Source organism: Hyperolius riggenbachi, chromosome 2 (genome assembly GCF_040937935.1).
Source record: "Hyperolius riggenbachi isolate aHypRig1 chromosome 2, aHypRig1.pri, whole genome shotgun sequence".
NCBI classification, from domain to species: domain Eukaryota; kingdom Metazoa; phylum Chordata; class Amphibia; order Anura; family Hyperoliidae; genus Hyperolius; species Hyperolius riggenbachi.
In genome coordinates, this window is record NC_090647.1 from 118915623 (window position 1) to 118933183 (window position 17561).

The 17561-nt window shown below is 46.4% G+C and overlaps 1 protein-coding gene across 2 annotated transcripts in view; it reads right to left on the reverse strand.

The window, feature by feature from the left end:
• CERS5 (ceramide synthase 5) overlaps positions 1-17011 on the reverse strand; it is a 134213-nt gene extending 117202 nt beyond the window's left edge. The window contains exon 1 of one of the 2 annotated variants that reach the window (XM_068267276.1): positions 16702-17011. In XM_068267276.1, coding sequence (XP_068123377.1) covers positions 16702-16874 — 173 coding nt within the window. In that variant the 5' untranslated portion in view covers positions 16875-17011. The remainder of the gene's footprint in view (positions 1-16701) is intronic. The other variant, XM_068267275.1, reaches the window with a different exon arrangement.
• Positions 17012-17561: the final 550 nt, after the last annotated feature.

Consider the following 17561-nt stretch of genomic DNA (forward strand, 5'->3'; position numbering starts at 1 on the left):
TGTTAAAGCTGCAGTGTGCCAAATTGCAAAAATAGCCTGGTCACTAGAGGGTGTAAGCCTGTGGTACTTAAGTTGTTAATGACCTGTCTGTATCACTGTTTCATGTTGTAATGTCTCCTTTACTTATTGTACAGCTCTGCGTAAGCAGCGCTTCACAAATAAAGTTAATAAAAACCCTTTAGCATCTAGCATCTCAAATATCAATTAGAAGGCTCAGATCTGCAGTTGCTGTAAGGTTAACGTTTATTTCCAAACAGCAATATGGTGGTCACCACAAAAAGCCAGCAGTTTGTAAAGGTCTGTATAGAAAGGTGAGACTGGGCCAATCAAATAAGTGAGATCAAAAGGAAGTTTAGTTCAGGTTTACTTCAACAATAGGTAAAGCAGGAGAGGTAAAAACTTTGAAACTGTGCTGCCTTAATTTGCTTATATCTGCAGGTGAGGGTAGAGGAACTGCAAGAATGTAGTCTTAGCCAATTTATTCTGCATTTGACACCTTTCAGGAAGCCAGAGCTCAACCTCCCAGTTCATATACAGGGCAAAACAGGCTGCCAATAGAGCCACTGCCCTATGTTAGAATGCTAACAAGCACACACAACTAAAGGATAAAAACTTGCTCAAAATGTTCCCATTGTGTCAGCTGGCTGAGTCCTCTGGCCCTCTGACATGATCAACAAGATGCTACTAACAGAAAATCCTGATGCTCTATGAGAGAGTTCATATCAGAGCGGTTTGTTTGCGATCCACTTTGAAAAGCGGTGCTTGGGCCATTTTTTTTTAGGAGATTTGCCTCAATGGAAGGTATAGGAAAAACGCAAAACGCTCACAAAATCGCTTTGGAAAGCGATTGCGTGAGCAGTTTGTTTTTTCAAAATATACATTGTATTTATTTTTTCCTGATCAAAAGACGGAAACAAAAACAAGCGAACGCGCAGAAAATCGCCGGAAAATGCTTTAAAAAGAAACGTGGAAAAAAAAGCCGCAGACAGACACGGGAGCCGAACCCAATGTGAACAAGGCCTAAGAGCCATATGGCAAATGAACACTCCCTTTTGCTTTGTCAGAGAGGTCAGCTAAGGGCATTTACACAATCTCATATATTTACATTGGGGTCTGCACACCCACATAATTCTCATACATCAAGCAGTATACAATATCACTAAGGCTTGGGTGCAGTGTAATATAACAAATACACAATAAAAAGTACACACACAAGCACATTTTTGTATGCAATACTTATATTAATGCTCAGAAAAAGGTATCAAAAACACATGTACAGAAACACCAGTACGGAATACATATGTATACAGCATAATGTCATATAGTGGTAATAGAGCCTTCAAATAATAGAACAAGAAGTCCCAGTATACTATGTATAGGCAAAATCAGAGAGGGAGGAGATATAGTAGTCCAAAATTGCAATACTGTTTTGAGGCAACAAAGGCCTCTTGATCACAGGCAAGCAAGTCCATGTAGTGCGATAGCAGCAAGGCAACTGAAGCTGAAGTGCAGAGCGGCGTCCTCACTGTGCTGTATCCGGATCACGTTACGAATACTCTCTAATGCTCCCTAATTGGCCCATTAGCACCGGGGCCGGACCTTGTGACGCATGCGCTCCAGCGGCAATTGCCGCTGTGCGCATGACGTCACTTCCGCTTTAGTCAACCTGCACGATGCGGAAGTCTCCATTAGTAGCAGACAATTGCCAATCAAAGTGTGAACAACATCTCTGTACGGGGGCGGGCGCAGCGTTGTCCTTGAAACCTAGTGATCCTATTCTGGTGCAAGATGCAGTGCTGTCCTGGGCCAAATCTGTCAATAAAGATATAAAGACACCTGTCTCCTCATGAACAGACTAGAGGCTGATGTGTCTTCACCTTCCTGCATCTGCCCTAGAACCAACATTATAAAAACTCAAGGGTTCCCAAGCAGCAGTTTATGGCTCACTAAGTCACATGCTTTCTATTATGGGGGGGGGGGGGGGGGGGGGGAGTATGCAGGCTGTATCAGTCTTTACAGTTATGTACAGTACAAGGTAAACTCTCTGGAGACTGTGAGCAGTGCTTTTTAACATGTGACCTCCACCAATGGGATGAGATGTAACAATGTTAAAGCTGTGCCAGAAAACAATGTCAGTCAGCATGTTGCTATTTAGATGGAATATTCCTGCACATTTCCCATAATCTAATGTTTAGGTCACGACAGATAAGGTGCCCTAATTTGATAACTAAACTTGATATGGGATGTGAACATAATAACTGCAGAGGCCCAGCCTACCAAATAATTCATTTCAAGGTGAGCTTGTTGCACAGAATACCTCAGGTAAGGACAGAATCCAAGGCATTCGGCAAATGACTACAGTACCTGACTTTCTAATAAGAATGTCCTTCACAAACGAGGAGCAGACTATGACTGCACAATAAAGGAAGCTGCTGGTTTATTTCAAAGAGAAAAGATTGTGTTAGGGCTTGTTTCCACTATAGCGGTGCCTGCATGCGGATTCGCATAGTCAATACAAGTGGATGGGATTGTTTCCACTTGTGCGTCGTGCGGGTGCGTTTTGGCGTGCGGGGGAAATCTGCACGGCAGGGCCGTCAGATTTCGCGTGCGGCAGGGATGCGGGCGAATCGCCCGCAATGCTTTTAATAGGGAAATCGCATGCGGCTTAGTCATGCGGATTTCCCTGCGATTTTGCATGTAAAGCAATGGAGCTTTACACAGGCAGTGACATGGTTAAATTCGCCTGGCTCCTTGCCATGCGAAATCGCGGGGCAATCCGCATGCGGAAACGCATCCGCATGCGATTTCATCCGCGGTGGAATCCAGGCGATTCCGCACCACAACAGTGGAAACAAGCCCTTAGGCTCTGGATAGGACTTATGAAGTAGATGGCTGTGCTTCTTACAAGCATACAACTATTTTCCATTGATCCTTTGCCCTTTACATACTATGCAAACAATAGCGTAACAGCTGCAACCACCTAGAACTGGTGTTGTCTTTTACGAAGAGGCTGTTCAAGGCTTGTGGGTAAACATTGCCTGTAATCTACAAACTCAAGTGTTCCTGGTCAAATCTTTTTCTTTCTTGGTAAAGATCCAATGCTAGGTACACACGATTAGATTTTCTGTCAGATTCACTGCTGATCGATTATTTCCAACATGTCCCATCTGATTTCCTAACGACTTTCCTTTCACTTCTATAGAAAAATCGCTCAGAGATCTGATCAGACACGTTGGAAATAATTGATCTGGCAGTAAATCTGCCAGAAAATCTCATTGTGCGTCTGCTGCCTTAAAGGGACACTTAAGTCAAACAAAAAAAATGAGTTTTACTCACCTGGGGCTTCCAATAGCCCCCTGCAGCTGTCCGGTGCCCTCGCCGTCTCCCTCCGATCCTCCTGGCCCCGCTGGCAGTCACTTCCTGTTTCGGTGACAGGAGCTGACAGGCTGGGGACGCGAGTGATTCTTCACGTTCCTGGCCACAATAGCGCCATCTATGCTGCTATAGCATATATCATATACCATATAGCAGCATAGAGGGTGCTAATGTGTCTGGGAACGCAAAGAATCCCTCGCGTCCCCAGCCTGTCAGCTCCTGTCACCGAAACAGGAAGTGACTGCCGGTGGGGCCAGGAGGATCGGAGGGAGACGGCGAGGGCACCAGACAGCTGCAGGGGGCTATTGGAAGCCCTAGGTGAGTAAAACTCATTTTTTTTGTTTGACTTAAGTGTCCCTTTAAGGTGTCACATGTACTCACCCTACCCATACCTGATCAAAGCTCTGTTATCCTGCTATTCACGTAAATTAATCGAAAAAGCCTAAGCTCATGCATATTTTCTGTAATTGCATAAAAATAAATACAAATGTACTAAAAGATAGTGCAATAACACTTTGGTTTCGCAACATAAAGCTGGCTGCAAGCAGTCAGCAGACGCTAGGAGAGATGGTCAACAAGATGCAGAGAATTCAGACTTGGGGGGGCCCTCCTGTGCCATTTGGATCCTGCACAATTCCCCCTGGAAAGTTCTCAAGCCTGGGGCACTCTGCACATGCGCAGCCTGGCCCTGCATGCGCTCCCATCACCAGGGAGGGTTTACATCTACGTCCATGGAAACGACTAGTGTTCCATAGCCATGTTTATAATGTGCACTGTCCACAATTCTAGTCACATGCAGCGTGCATTAATTTGCTGCATGCAGCAAGGTTTATCTTGCTTGCAGGAACTGCATTAGATGTGGACCAGCCCACTGAGCAACATGAATGGACACATCTGGTGCGGTTCTGCATTCGTGGACACTGTGTACGATCCCTCCAAGTGCGATTCCTGCAGAAGGTGGCCTAAATCAGGTCATTCATCTTGACACACACCATTCACAAACACCACCACAGCTTTCCCCTGTCTACCCTCCTGGGAAGCCTCAATTCTCAATCAGCCCTTGTACATTTGAATTATTAATAAGAATAAGAAGCTCCATTTAAAGCTTTCTGTGAAGATAAATCTTAACTTGCAATTATCCTTCAACTAATGTTTCAGAAACACAGCTGTAATGTCACGCCAGCACTAAAAGCACTTCTGCAATCCAATTTCAACTGGCTGCCTTTGTGTTGCATTTTCATTTTGAAAAACGCATTCTTGTTCACTTCGATTAGAATTGTGGCAAAATCCCCACATTCGATTTTTTTTTTTTCCAAGTGAATGAGAATTACTTTTTCAAAAGGCAAAGCTGCATAATTGCAATGTACAGCCAAAGGAAATCTGGCCTAAACTAAAGAGTGTCACTTACCTGGGGCTTCTACCAGCCCCATGCAGCCATCCTGTGCCCTCTTAGGTCACTCACTGTTGTCTTCCCCCCCCCCCCCAGCTACTTACGTTTTTGCCAACCTCGGGGTTGGCGGGCCACATTGCGTACATTTTTACGCTTTCCCGCTGGTGCAGGAACATTAACACATACGTTTTTATGCGTTAGTAGTGCAACGCGTACAATTGTTATGCGTTGCCTACTAACGCGTAAAAATGTATGTGTTAATGTTCCTGCACCAGCAGGAATGCGTAAAAATGTACGCAATGCGGAAAAGACGAAACTAGCTGGCAGCGGGGGAATAGAGCAGCAGTGAGTAGCCACGAGGGCACAGGATGACTGCATGGGGCTGGTAGAAGCTCCAGGTAAGTGAAACTTTTTTTTTTTGCCTGAGGTTTCCTTTAATGATCAGGCTTGCCGGATCCTGTACAATAATAAATAAATAAAAAAAAAAAAATCGACACCCAAGTCCACTGGTTTCCTCCTTACTAAAACAACAGAAATCACGTTGTCAATACCAGTGATGTCTTCTCTCCTCCCTTCTTCACAGGAGCAAAATGTCACTTGGATGTTGCCAAGGAACTTATCTGCACAGTATTTGGGCCCTTTTGGGATTAGTTTGATGCACTCTGTCCTCATTCAAACTAGTGCGCTTCTGTCCACTTTTCAGCAACATGTATCAATCTGTAACATTGATGCGCTGATAAAAAGCGGCCATAGTGTGAATGAGGCCTGAGAGGGGGTGGCAGGATATGTGTTTATAATCTTTCGATAGGTTTGATGCAACAAATGTTTGCTCTATACATGTAAAGCAGTTGGCTGATGGTGTAATGGTTAAGGGCTCTGCCTCTGACACAGGAGACCAGGATTCGAATCTCGGCTCTGCCTGTTCAGTAAGCCAGCACTAATTCAGTAGGAGACCTTTGGCAAGTCTCCCTTACACTGCTACTGCCAATAGAGCGCGCCCTAGTGGCTGCTGCTCTGCTCTGGTGCTTTGAGTCCGCAAGGAGAAAAGCGCAATATAAATGTTATTTGTCTTGTCTTGTCTAATAGGGCCATAATTAGGACTTATACAAATTCTGGGGTACCTCAACGCGGTGTTATGCAAGACAATGTATTCTTTTGTAACAAAGACCCCCAGCTTTTGAGCCCACTTTTGCACGCACTGTTGATAGGCAGTGAAATGTCTATCAAACTCTCACAACTGCTCACTGCTGCCTGGTACCTGCTTGTTGCTGCCTGGTAACTGCTTGCTGAGCACACAGCTCAAAAGTCCATGGTAAGGAGGCCTAACTTAGCTAATGATAGCAGTAGTTTCTAGATGATAGATTAGGATGAAAGGATTTGCATGCGAGTGTGCACATGTTAACAGACACTGCATTATTGGGGCCCTGCAGAATTCGATTCTGATGGAAACTTAACTCTGGTCTCTGGTCCCTGATCTGTATCATCAGAATTTTAAGCAACCTTCTTCCCAGCCCTGAGGAGTCTTATGGGAGGAAGCTGTAGGGGTGAGAGAGCACAAAGAGGCAAACCTGTACCTGCTTGTGTCCAAGGAGGGGGCCACTTCCCTGTATGACTGGCAGGATAGAGGCCTCTACCTGAACATGAGCAGGTAGTTTTGTTTTTCTTAAAACTGTTCCTTCATCCTTACGGGCAACTTCCTTCTGTCACAAAGGCATCAAGAGCAACCATGTCTCAGCCAGACAAAAATGACCCTTCCATTTCAATCTGCAGCTAGCATTTTTTTTAATTTAAGATGAGCTAGATATTGCTTTTTGCAATTATTCCAAGAGTACATTGTGTACAGAAAATTCCCAAGTTCCTTAATTTTGTTGGTTTCACAATTGACATGGTCATGAATCATGCACTTCAATTGGGCCCACTGGATGCAGAATTTCTGTGTAAGATCACCTCTATTTCACGACTTCCTCTCATTTTCATATCCCTCTTATGAGATATCTTATGAGTTTCATCTTATCTCTGAAACTCTTCCTCACCTTGTCTACCACTCTCTGAACCTGAAAACCTTTAACCACGTCCTTAAAACACTTCTTCAGACAAGTGTGCAATTGTGGTCTCTGTTTAAACAAATATGCACATCTGCACTAAGGCTGCTTACACACTAAGACGTTACAGGCGCACGTTAGTGCGCCTGTAACGCTCCCCCAACGCACAGCAATGTAACACAAGTGGGCTGTTCACACAGCCCACGATGAGTTACATGTAACGCTGCACGTTCTGCCGTTCTGTCGAAAGTGCAACATGCTATGGCGTTACAGCGGCTTAAGCCGCGTTAGACTGTTTGCACATGCTCAGTGGGGGGCGGAGAGGAGGCGGGGAGATGCAGCTACAGTAGCCGCGCACATGGCTACTTAATATTCACTGCACTGGCGGCCGCTGATTGGCCGGCGGGATCACGTGATGCGGAGTGTCTCGCTCTGCATCACGTGGTCCCGCCGGCCAATCAGCACCACTCTGGGAGACCTTATACGGATAGAGCCGCCTAACGCGGCTCACTCTACCATCCTCTCCCGCACCACCATACGTTGCGTTAGGTGCACGTTATGCGACCTTAACGTAGCACCTAACGCAACGTCTTGGTGTGCAAGTAGCCTAAATGTTGCTGCCTCATTCACTGGCCCCTTCATAATCTTGCCTAGTGTCCCTACCCCACTACCCTCTACATTGTACACTCATAAGGGCATGGTCTTTTTCTAGTGTTTCTTGCTTCTGAGATAAATAATTGTCTTCCAAGTGAGCTGGCTATAAGTACAGAACCAAACATGAGGTAAGCATGCTGCAGTGAAAAATTCAAAATGACATATCTGTCCTGTAAGAAATTCAGATACTCTTTAAGCCTGGTTCAGAAGTTTAGATAGCATTTTGACACTTGTACACAAGTGATTACATCACTGACTGGCATACGTGACTAAGCATCAATATCAGTTTCTGACTAGAGCAGAGGGGAAAGGAACAGGAGGCTGAGCTACAAAAAGGAGAATACGACAGCGATCACCTAAAGAAAAATGTAATGCAGCTAATTGCTATTTTCCCCGGAAGTTTTAAGGGTTAAAAGGAACCTGAAAGAAGAGCCGCATGGAGGCTGACACTTTATTTCCCTTTAAAATATAACATCTGCCTGGCTGATATGCTTTCATGGCCTGAATCACAACTGGAGTTGGCATACTGCCAGTGGAGCCAGACATGAGTCAGGTCACAGGTCTGCAGCAAACATGCAAAAAGGGTGCCGGGCAATTTGGGTGCAGGGTGAAGCCAGAAAAAGGCTCACCCTGCTGTGGCAAATTCCCCAGCGGCGTTAATTACTATTCCCCCTATAAAGTGCTGGAGGTAAGACCCATTTCGGCTTCCAGCTACTGCTGGTACCCGAATTCCACTGTTTTTTACCATAATTTTGGCTCAGTCTTTTGCCAGCGTCCAAATTATTAACTGTGCAACGCTATAGCCATAATTCACATTACAGCCCATGGCGGGTCCAAATGTCCTCAGCCACGCTGCGCCCTTTTTCCCTGACTCGGTTACTAATTTAGAGAGCATTAAAAGGTGAAGGGATCAGACTGATAGCCGATCAAGCAGCATTTCTGAAGAAGAAATAAAGCTGTCATCTACCATGATCATTCCCTGTGTCCTTTTATGCTGGGTAGACATGATGCAATTTCCAGTCAGATTGAGAGGTAATTTGACAGGAAGTTGCATCGTATATGTACATGTCCAAGTAACTGCTCCTGCTCGATAACGGGATTGATTTTTCCAATGATAATTTGTCAAAATCAATCCCGTTACCAATCGGGAGACGATCAGACATGTCAGGAATCATCGGTTCAATTCCGTCGAACGGAAAGGAAGTTGTATCATGTGTTCACAGCATTACAAAGTAATTTTCTTTACCTTACATGTCACCGCCAGTGTGTTCTCAAATATTTCCAGGAGGGCATAAAAAGAACCCGGGTGAAGCAACACTGACAGGGGTTGAACTCTACATTGTTTCACTGAAACTGACAGGGGCCCCTGCTGTGTTCTGCACCGAAATACACTGACTAGGGTAACAATAACTGCTTACATGTTCTCGCATATTGGCTCTTACTCCACAATACCTGCATATTCTGAATGGAGCCGCTTCTTACCTCGCTTCCCATGATCTACTGTTTAGTCATGGAAGATGCTATTGTAGGCTGGGGACAATGGGTGGCAGATATTGTGATGGGGAGAAGGTGAAGACAGGACCTCAGGGCTCTGGCATATTCCCAAACTACTGAGCTTTCCTGGAGGGAGCGAGGATGTGGTAGCATTGGCTTTTATCACATGCCCATGGTGGCTCTGTATTACTGATGTGGGTCCCAGCATCCTCCCTCCATAAGGGAGAGGGAGGAGGAAAAGCCTGTCCGCTGTCATGTTAGGGTTAGGTAAATAAAGTTTATACAGTATTTTTCTTTTCATCTTGACTGGTAGCACTAAAGGTGTATATACACCAGACGATGTATGGGCAGATCAACAGAGACAGCTCTCTCTGACTGAATCCGATTAGAGAGAGATCTGCTGGATGCCCATACACTGCAGGCCGATCAATTTCGGCAGGAACTAACTCGGGAATCAGCCTTGTGACATCGCATCTGCTCCCTCACATATCCCCGTTGATCCAGAGGAAGGTGAAAAAACCCTTACAAGGCATGGTCCAATTAGCCCCAAAAGGGAAAAATTCCTTCCCGACTCCAGAGGGCAATCAGATAAAATCCCTGGATCAACATCATTAGGCATTACCTAGTAATTGTAACCATGGATGTCTTTCAACGCAAGGAAAGCATCTAAGCCCCTTTTAAATGCAGGTATAGAGTTTGCCCTAACGACTTCCTGTGGCAATGCATTCCACATCTTAATCACTCTTACTGTAAAAGAACCCTTTCCTAAATAAATGGCTAAAACGTTTTTCCTCCATGCACAGATCATGTCCTCTAGTCCTTTGAGAAGGCCTAGGGACAAAAAGCTCATCCGCCAAGCTATTATATTGCCCTCTGATTTATTTATACATGTTAATTAGATCCCATCTAAGGCTTCTTTTCTCTAGACTAAATAAACCCAGTTTAGTGGTAGTGGTAAAAAATTACCAGTTCCAAATTCTGGGTAAAGTGCACACAATCAAGTATGATACACAAGGGAAGAGGGCCCTGCCAAAGGCTTACAATCTAGAGGGAGGGGCTGGTGACACAAAAGGAGGGGTGCATCAAGAAGTTATTGGCAGAAAGGATTAGGGTAGTGTTTCTTGGTAAGTGAGACCTTCCATCCCACATATCAATTTTGTTGCTCGTCTCTGCACCTGCTCCAAAACTGCAATATCTTTTTTGTAATGTGGTGCCCAGAACTGAATTCCATATTCCAGATGTGGCCTTAATAGAGAGTTAAACAGGGGCAATATTATGCTAGCATCTCAAGTTTTTATTTCCCTTTTAATGCACCCCAAAATTTTGTCAGCTTTAGCTGCAGCAGCTTGGCATTGAGTATGATTATTTAACTTGTTGTCGATGAGTACTCCTAAAGGTGCGTACACACATGCGACTATAGTCGTTTGAAACGATCGTTCCCCGATCATTTCAAACGACGATCGTTTGAAAAAAAAAGCAGCTAACGACTATTAAGTCTAACGACGGATGAGCTAGATCGTTCAAAAGGAACTATCTAGCTTGGCGGATTTTTCCCAACGACGATCGTTTGCAAAAGTAGCACATCGTTGGAAACGGTCGTTCGTACTAGGCTTGACATGCGCATTTCACTATTTCTCCATGGAACTTTTCATTTTTATGCGCAAGCGCAATAGTTGCTTTATGTGATGTAACGTTCGTTTTAACAATCAGATCGTTACACACCTTTTAAAACTAACTTTGGTCGTTCTTTCTTCAATTAAAACCTTGTTCGTCGTTCATAACGAACGATCGTTGTCGCATGTGTGTACGTAGCATAACTCCTTCTCCAGGTTTGATGTCCCCAACTGTATCCCATTTATTTTGTATGGTTCTAGACCATTGGTACGACCAAAATGCATGACTTTACATTTTTCAACATTGAATTTCATCTGCCATGTATGTGCCCATATAGCCATCCTATCCAGATCCTGTTGCAATATGACACTATCTTCCTGAGAGTTGATGATTCTGCACAATTTTGCATAGTCTGCAAAAATAGCAACATTGCTCACTATTGCATCTACTAGGTCATTAATAAATAAATTGAAGAGCACTGGACCCAGAACAGACCCCTGTGGTACCCCACTGCTAACAGTCTCCCATTTTGAGTATGATCCATTGACCACAACTCTCTGTTTTCTGTCCATTAGCCAGTTCCCTATCAGTTCAGCAACTCTCTCTGTCCCATGCAATGTCTTTACAGTGGAGGAAATAATTATTTGACCCCTCACTGATTTTGTAAGTTTGTCCAATGACAAAGAAATGAAAAGTCTCAGAACAGTTTCATTTCAATGGTAGGTTTATTTTAACAGTGGCAGATAGCACAACAAAAGGAAAATCGAAAAAATAACCTTAAATAAAAGATAGCAACTGATTTGCATTTCATTGAGTGAAATAAGTTTTTGAACCCCTACCAACCATTAAGAGTTCTGGCTCCCACAGAGTGGTTAGACACTTCTACTCAATTAGTCACCCTCATTAAGGACACCTGTCTTAACTAGTCACCTGTATAAAAGACACCTGTCCACAGAATCAATCAATCAAGCAGACTCCAAACTCTCCAACATGGGAAAGACCAAAGAGCTGTCCAAGGATGTCAGAGACAAAATTGTAGACCTGCACAAGGCTGGAATGGGCTACAAAACCATTAGCAAGAAGCTGGGAGAGAAGGTGACAACTGTTGGTGCGATTGTTCGAAAATGGAAGGAGCACAAAATGACCATCAATCAACCTCGCTAGATCTTACCTCGTGGGGTGTCAATGGTTCTGAGAAAGGTGAAAAAGCATCCTAGAACTACACGGGAGGAGTTAGTGAATGACCTCAAATTAGCAGGGACCACAGTCACCAAGAAAACCATTGGAAACACATTACACCGCAATGGATTAAAATCCTGCAGGGCTCGCAAGGTCCCCCTGCTCAAGAAGGCACATGTGCAGGCCCGTCTGAAGTTTGCCAATGAACACCTTAATGATTCTGTGAGTGACTGGGAGAAGGTGCTGTGGTCTGATGAGACCAAAATACAGCTCTTTGGCATTAACTCAACTCGCTGTGTTTGGAGGAAGAAAAATGCTGCCTATGACCCCCAAAACACCGTCCCCACTGTCAAGCATGGGGGTGGAAACATTTTGCTCTGGGGGTGTTTTTCTGCTAAGGGCACAGGACAACTTAATCGCATTAACGGGAAAATAGACGGAGCCATGTATCATGAAATCCTGAACGGCAACCTCCTTCCCTCTGCCAGGAAACTGAAAATGGGTCGTGGATGGGTGTTCCAGCACGACAATGACCCAAAACATACAGCAAAGGCAACAAAGGAGTGGCACAAGAAGAAGCACATTAAGGTCATGGAGTGACCTAGTCAGTCTCCGGACCTTAATCCAATAGAAAACCTATGGAGGGAGCTCAAGCTCAGAGTTGCACAGAGACTGCCTCGAAACCTTAGGGATTTAGAGATGATCTGCAAAGAGGAGTGGACCAACATTCCTCCTAAAATGTGTGCAAACTTGGTCATCAATTACAAGAAACGTTTGACCTCTGTGCTTGCAAACAAGGGTTTTTCCACTAAGTATTAAGTCTTTTATTGTTAGAGGGTTCAAAAACTTATTTCACTCAATGAAATGCAAATCAGTTGCTATCTTTTATTTAAGGTTATTTTTTCGATTTTCCTTTTGATGTGCTATCTGCCACTGTTAAAATAAACCTACCATTGAAATGATACTGTTCTGAGACTTTTCATTTCTTTGTCATTGGACAAACTTACAAAATCAGTGAGGGGTCAAATAATTATTTCCTCCACTGTATGCTTACATAGCAAAATAAAAAGTGATCCAGCCTATTATATGTAAGTGTAAGATGCACAGCCACATGCAGCACAGGAAGGGGGGAGCATGATATAACAGTAGCTAAAAGGTGTAAATGACAGGATGTTGTCAAAAGGTCAAAGTGTGATCCATGCCATAAACAGTAGAGGCATAGATTAGTGCGTCAGAAAGAAAAAAAAAATACCATCACAGAGGTGAGCTTTGTATGCAGAACGCATATCATAAAGGGTTTAGAAGTATCACAAAAAGGGAGTAAGCAATAGGGGATGTTATAAAAAAAGGATTCTCAGGGTACATTTCACAAAATCATTGCCACAAAATGGGGTACACATCCTCATGATCTGTGCCACAGGAATGTACAGACAGAGGATCTGTACCATTAACAGTGTCAAGGGATGTAAAGGTAGAAGGGTATGTACGATGCTCAGTGCCATAAGGATGTAGAGGCAGAGGGGTACGTACCTTAACCAGTATTACACTAAAGTACAGGCAAAGAGGTACATATGAACCACGATCAATGCCAGAGTAATGCACAGGCAGAGAGGTATTTTACAGTAATCGGTGCCAGAGGTATGTACAAGTAAGAGTGGCATGTACAGTGGTCATTGCCAGTGCAATGTACAGGCAGAGGGGCATGTACAGTGATCAATGTCTTAGCAATGTACAAGCAGAGAGGTATGTACAGTGATCAGTGCCAGAGGGATGTACGGGCAAGTGAGGCATGCACACAGTTCAAGGTCTTATCAATGTACAGGTAGAGAGGTATGTACCCGTAATCAGTGCCAGATTGATGCATAGGAAAGTACAGTGATCATTGCCTCAGCAATGTACAGTGATCAGTGTCAGAGGGATGTACAGACAAGAGAGGAATGTACAGTGATCATTGCGAAAGAAATACACAGGTATAAAGGTATACACAGTAATCAGTGCCTCAGCAAAGTACAGACAGAGATTTATGTATAGGGATCAGTGCCAGAAAAATATAACCAGCAGAGATGTATAGTGATCAGTGCCAGAGAAATGCACAGGCAAGTAAGGCACGTGCAAGGACCACTGTCTTAGCACAGGCAGAGAGGCACGTGCAAGGACCACTGTCTTGGCACAGGCAGAGGCGCACGTGCAAGGACCACTGTCTTGGCACAGGCAGAGAGGCACGTGCAAGGACCACTGTCTTGGCACAGGCAGAGAGGCACGTGCAATGACCACTGTCTTGGCACAGGCAGAGAGGCACGTGCAATGATCACTGTCTTGGCACAGGCAGAGAGGCACGTGCAATGATCACTGTCTTGGCACAGGCAGAGAGGCACGTGCAATGATCACTGTCTTGGCACAGGCAGAGAGGCACGTGCAATGATCACTGTCTTGGCACAGGCAGAGAGGCACGTGCAATGATCACTGTCTTGGCACAGGCAGAGAGGCACGTACAATGATCACTGTCTTGGCACAGGCAGAGGCGCACGTGCAAGGACCACTGTCTTGGCACAGGCAGAGGCGCACGTGCAAGGACCACTGTCTTGGCACAGGCAGAGGCGCACGTGCAAGGACCACTGTCTTAGCACAGGCAGAGGCGCACGTGCAAGGACCACTGTCTTAGCACAGGCAGAGGCGCACGTGCAAGGACCACTGTCTTAGCACAGGCAGAGGCGCACGTGCAAGGACCACTGTCTTAGCACAGGCAGAGGCGCACGTGCAAGGACCACTGTCTTAGCACAGGCAGAGGCGCACGTGCAAGGACCACTGTCTTAGCACAGGCAGAGGCGCACGTGCAAGGACCACTGTCTTAGCACAGGCAGAGGCGCACGTGCAAGGACCACTGTCTTAGCACAGGCAGAGGCGCACGTGCAAGGACCACTGTCTTAGCACAGGCAGAGGCGCACGTGCAAGGACCACTGTCTTAGCACAGGCAGAGGCGCACGTGCAAGGACCACTGTCTTAGCACAGGCAGAGGCGCACGTGCAAGGACCACTGTCTTAGCACAGGCAGAGGCGCACGTGCAAGGACCACTGTCTTAGCACAGGCAGAGGCGCACGTGCAAGGACCACTGTCTTAGCACAGGCAGAGGCGCACGTGCAAGGACCACTGTCTTAGCACAGGCAGAGGCGCACGTGCAAGGACCACTGTCTTAGCACAGGCAGAGAGGCACGTGCAAGGACCACTGTCTTAGCACAGGCAGAGAGGCACGTGCAAGGACCACTGTCTTGGCACAGGCAGAGAGGCACGTGCAAGGACCACTGTCTTGGCACAGGCAGAGAGGCACGTGCAAGGACCACTGTCTTGGCACAGGCAGAGAGGCACGTGCAAGGACCACTGTCTTGGCACAGGCAGAGAGGCACGTGCAAGGACCACTGTCTTGGCACAGGCAGAGAGGCACGTGCAAGGACCACTGTCTTGGCACAGGCAGAGAGGCACGTGCAATGACCACTGTCTTGGCACAGGCAGAGAGGCACGTGCAATGACCACTGTCTTGGCACAGGCAGAGAGGCACGTGCAATGACCACTGTCTTGGCACAGGCAGAGAGGCACGTGCAATGACCACTGTCTTGGCACAGGCAGAGAGGCACGTGCAATGACCACTGTCTTGGCACAGGCAGAGAGGCACGTGCAATGACCACTGTCTTGGCACAGGCAGAGAGGCACATGCAATGACCACTGTCTTGGCACAGGCAGAGAGGCACGTGCAATGACCACTGTCTTGGCACAGGCAGAGAGGCACGTGCAATGACCACTGTCTTGGCACAGGCAGAGAGGCACGTGCAATGATCACTGTCTTGGCACAGGCAGAGAGGCACGTGCAATGATCACTGTCTTGGCACAGGCAGAGAGGCACGTACAATGATCACTGTCTTAGCACAGGCAGAGAGGCACGTACAATGATCACTGTCTTAGCACAGGCAGAGAGGCACGTACAATGATCACTGTCTTAGCACAGGCAGAGAGGCACGTACAATGATCACTGTCTTGGCACAGGCAGAGAGGCACGTACAATGATCACTGTCTTGGCACAGGCAGAGAGGCACGTACAATGATCACTGTCTTGGCACAGGCAGAGAGGCACGTACAATGATCACTGTCTTGGCACAGGCAGAGAGGCATGTACAATGATCACTGTCTTGGTACAGGCAGAGAGGCATGTACAATGATCACTGTCTTGGTACAGGCAGAGAGGCATGTACAATGATCACTGTCTTGGTACAGGCAGAGAGGCATGTACAATGATCACTGTCTTGGTACAGGCAGAGAGGTATGTACAATCATCACTGTCTTAGCACAGGCAGAGAGGCATGTGCAATGATCACTGTCTTGGTACAGGCAGAGAGGCACGTACAATGATCACTGTCTTGGTACAGGCAGAGAGGCATGTACAATGATCACTGTCTTGGTACAGGCAGAGAGGCACGTGCAATGATCACTGTCTTAGCACAGGCAGAGAGGCATGTACAATGATCATCGTCTTAGTACAGGCAGAGAGGTATGCACAGGCAGAAGAGTATGTGACATGCTTATTGTCAATGTGTTGTCTAGGTAGAGCTGCATGTATTGTCGTCTAAAGAGGGATGTACAGGAAAGTGGGTGTATTTCCTGATCACTGTCAGATGAGAGATGTTCAGAATCAGTGGTCTATAGTGTGATCATCAGTGACATAAATAAAATGTATTATGATGGCTGCTGTCACTGGATGTGCAGGCAGAGGGGGTGTACTGTGATCAGAGTGGAAGCATGCATGACAGAGGATGTTCCCTCATTATCCGTGACTCTGGGGACTAGTACAGACAAAAGGCTCATACATTCTGATCGGCGTGAATGGCAGCTCCATAAACATATATGTATAGATACACTGAGTGGGGTCACGAGGGGGTGTCAGGTCACGTGACAGCGGCGCCTCACCTCTCGAACAGCAACCTGAGAACGAATATCCCGAAGGCAGTGGGGAAGGCGTAGAGGAGGTGGCCGGCCCGCGGGTACTGCTCCCCGCTCTCCGTATCCGCGAGGTCCGCCCAGGTGACATTCTGCGGTAACCAGAATCGCTCGTTCCAGAACCAGGCCGACAGGGCGGACATCTTCCCGCGGACAGCAGCACGGGGGATGGCGGCTCCCCTCTCTCAGCTCTCACACGGAAACTAGGCGGGACTGACAGAGCTCTCCACACGTCCCCGCCTCTAACCCAGACCGCACCCGGAATATCTCCCCCCACCCACCGCCATGTTACTACACCATACTGAGCGCCAGGCGTGTCACTGTGCCCAGCCCTGCCCCCTCCGTGTTACTAAACTATACTGAGCGCCAGGCTTGTCACTGTGCCCAGCCCCCTCCGTGTTACTAAACCATACTGCTCGCCAGGCGTCCCCAGCCCCGCCCCACACTGCTCGCCAGGCGTGTCACTGTGCCCAGCCCCGCCCCCTTCGTGCTATGACAGAGCGCTCTACCCCTCAGATCATTATCGTGCCGCCCTCTGCCCCGCCCCTCCAGATCACTATCCTGTGCTGTTCCATGCACCTATCGTGAGGTGTTCCGCCCCCATTTGCCATAGAGATGTGCTTTCAGAGGGACAGTCCCTTTTTGGGAGCCCTGTCCCTCTGTCACTTTTTCCACCTCATTTGTCCCTCTTTCAGGACTTTGTCCATCTTTATATATAAATATATATATATATATATATATATATATATATATATATATATATATATATATATATATAATTATTTTTATTATTTTTTTTTATTTATATAGCGCCAACATCTTCCGTAGCG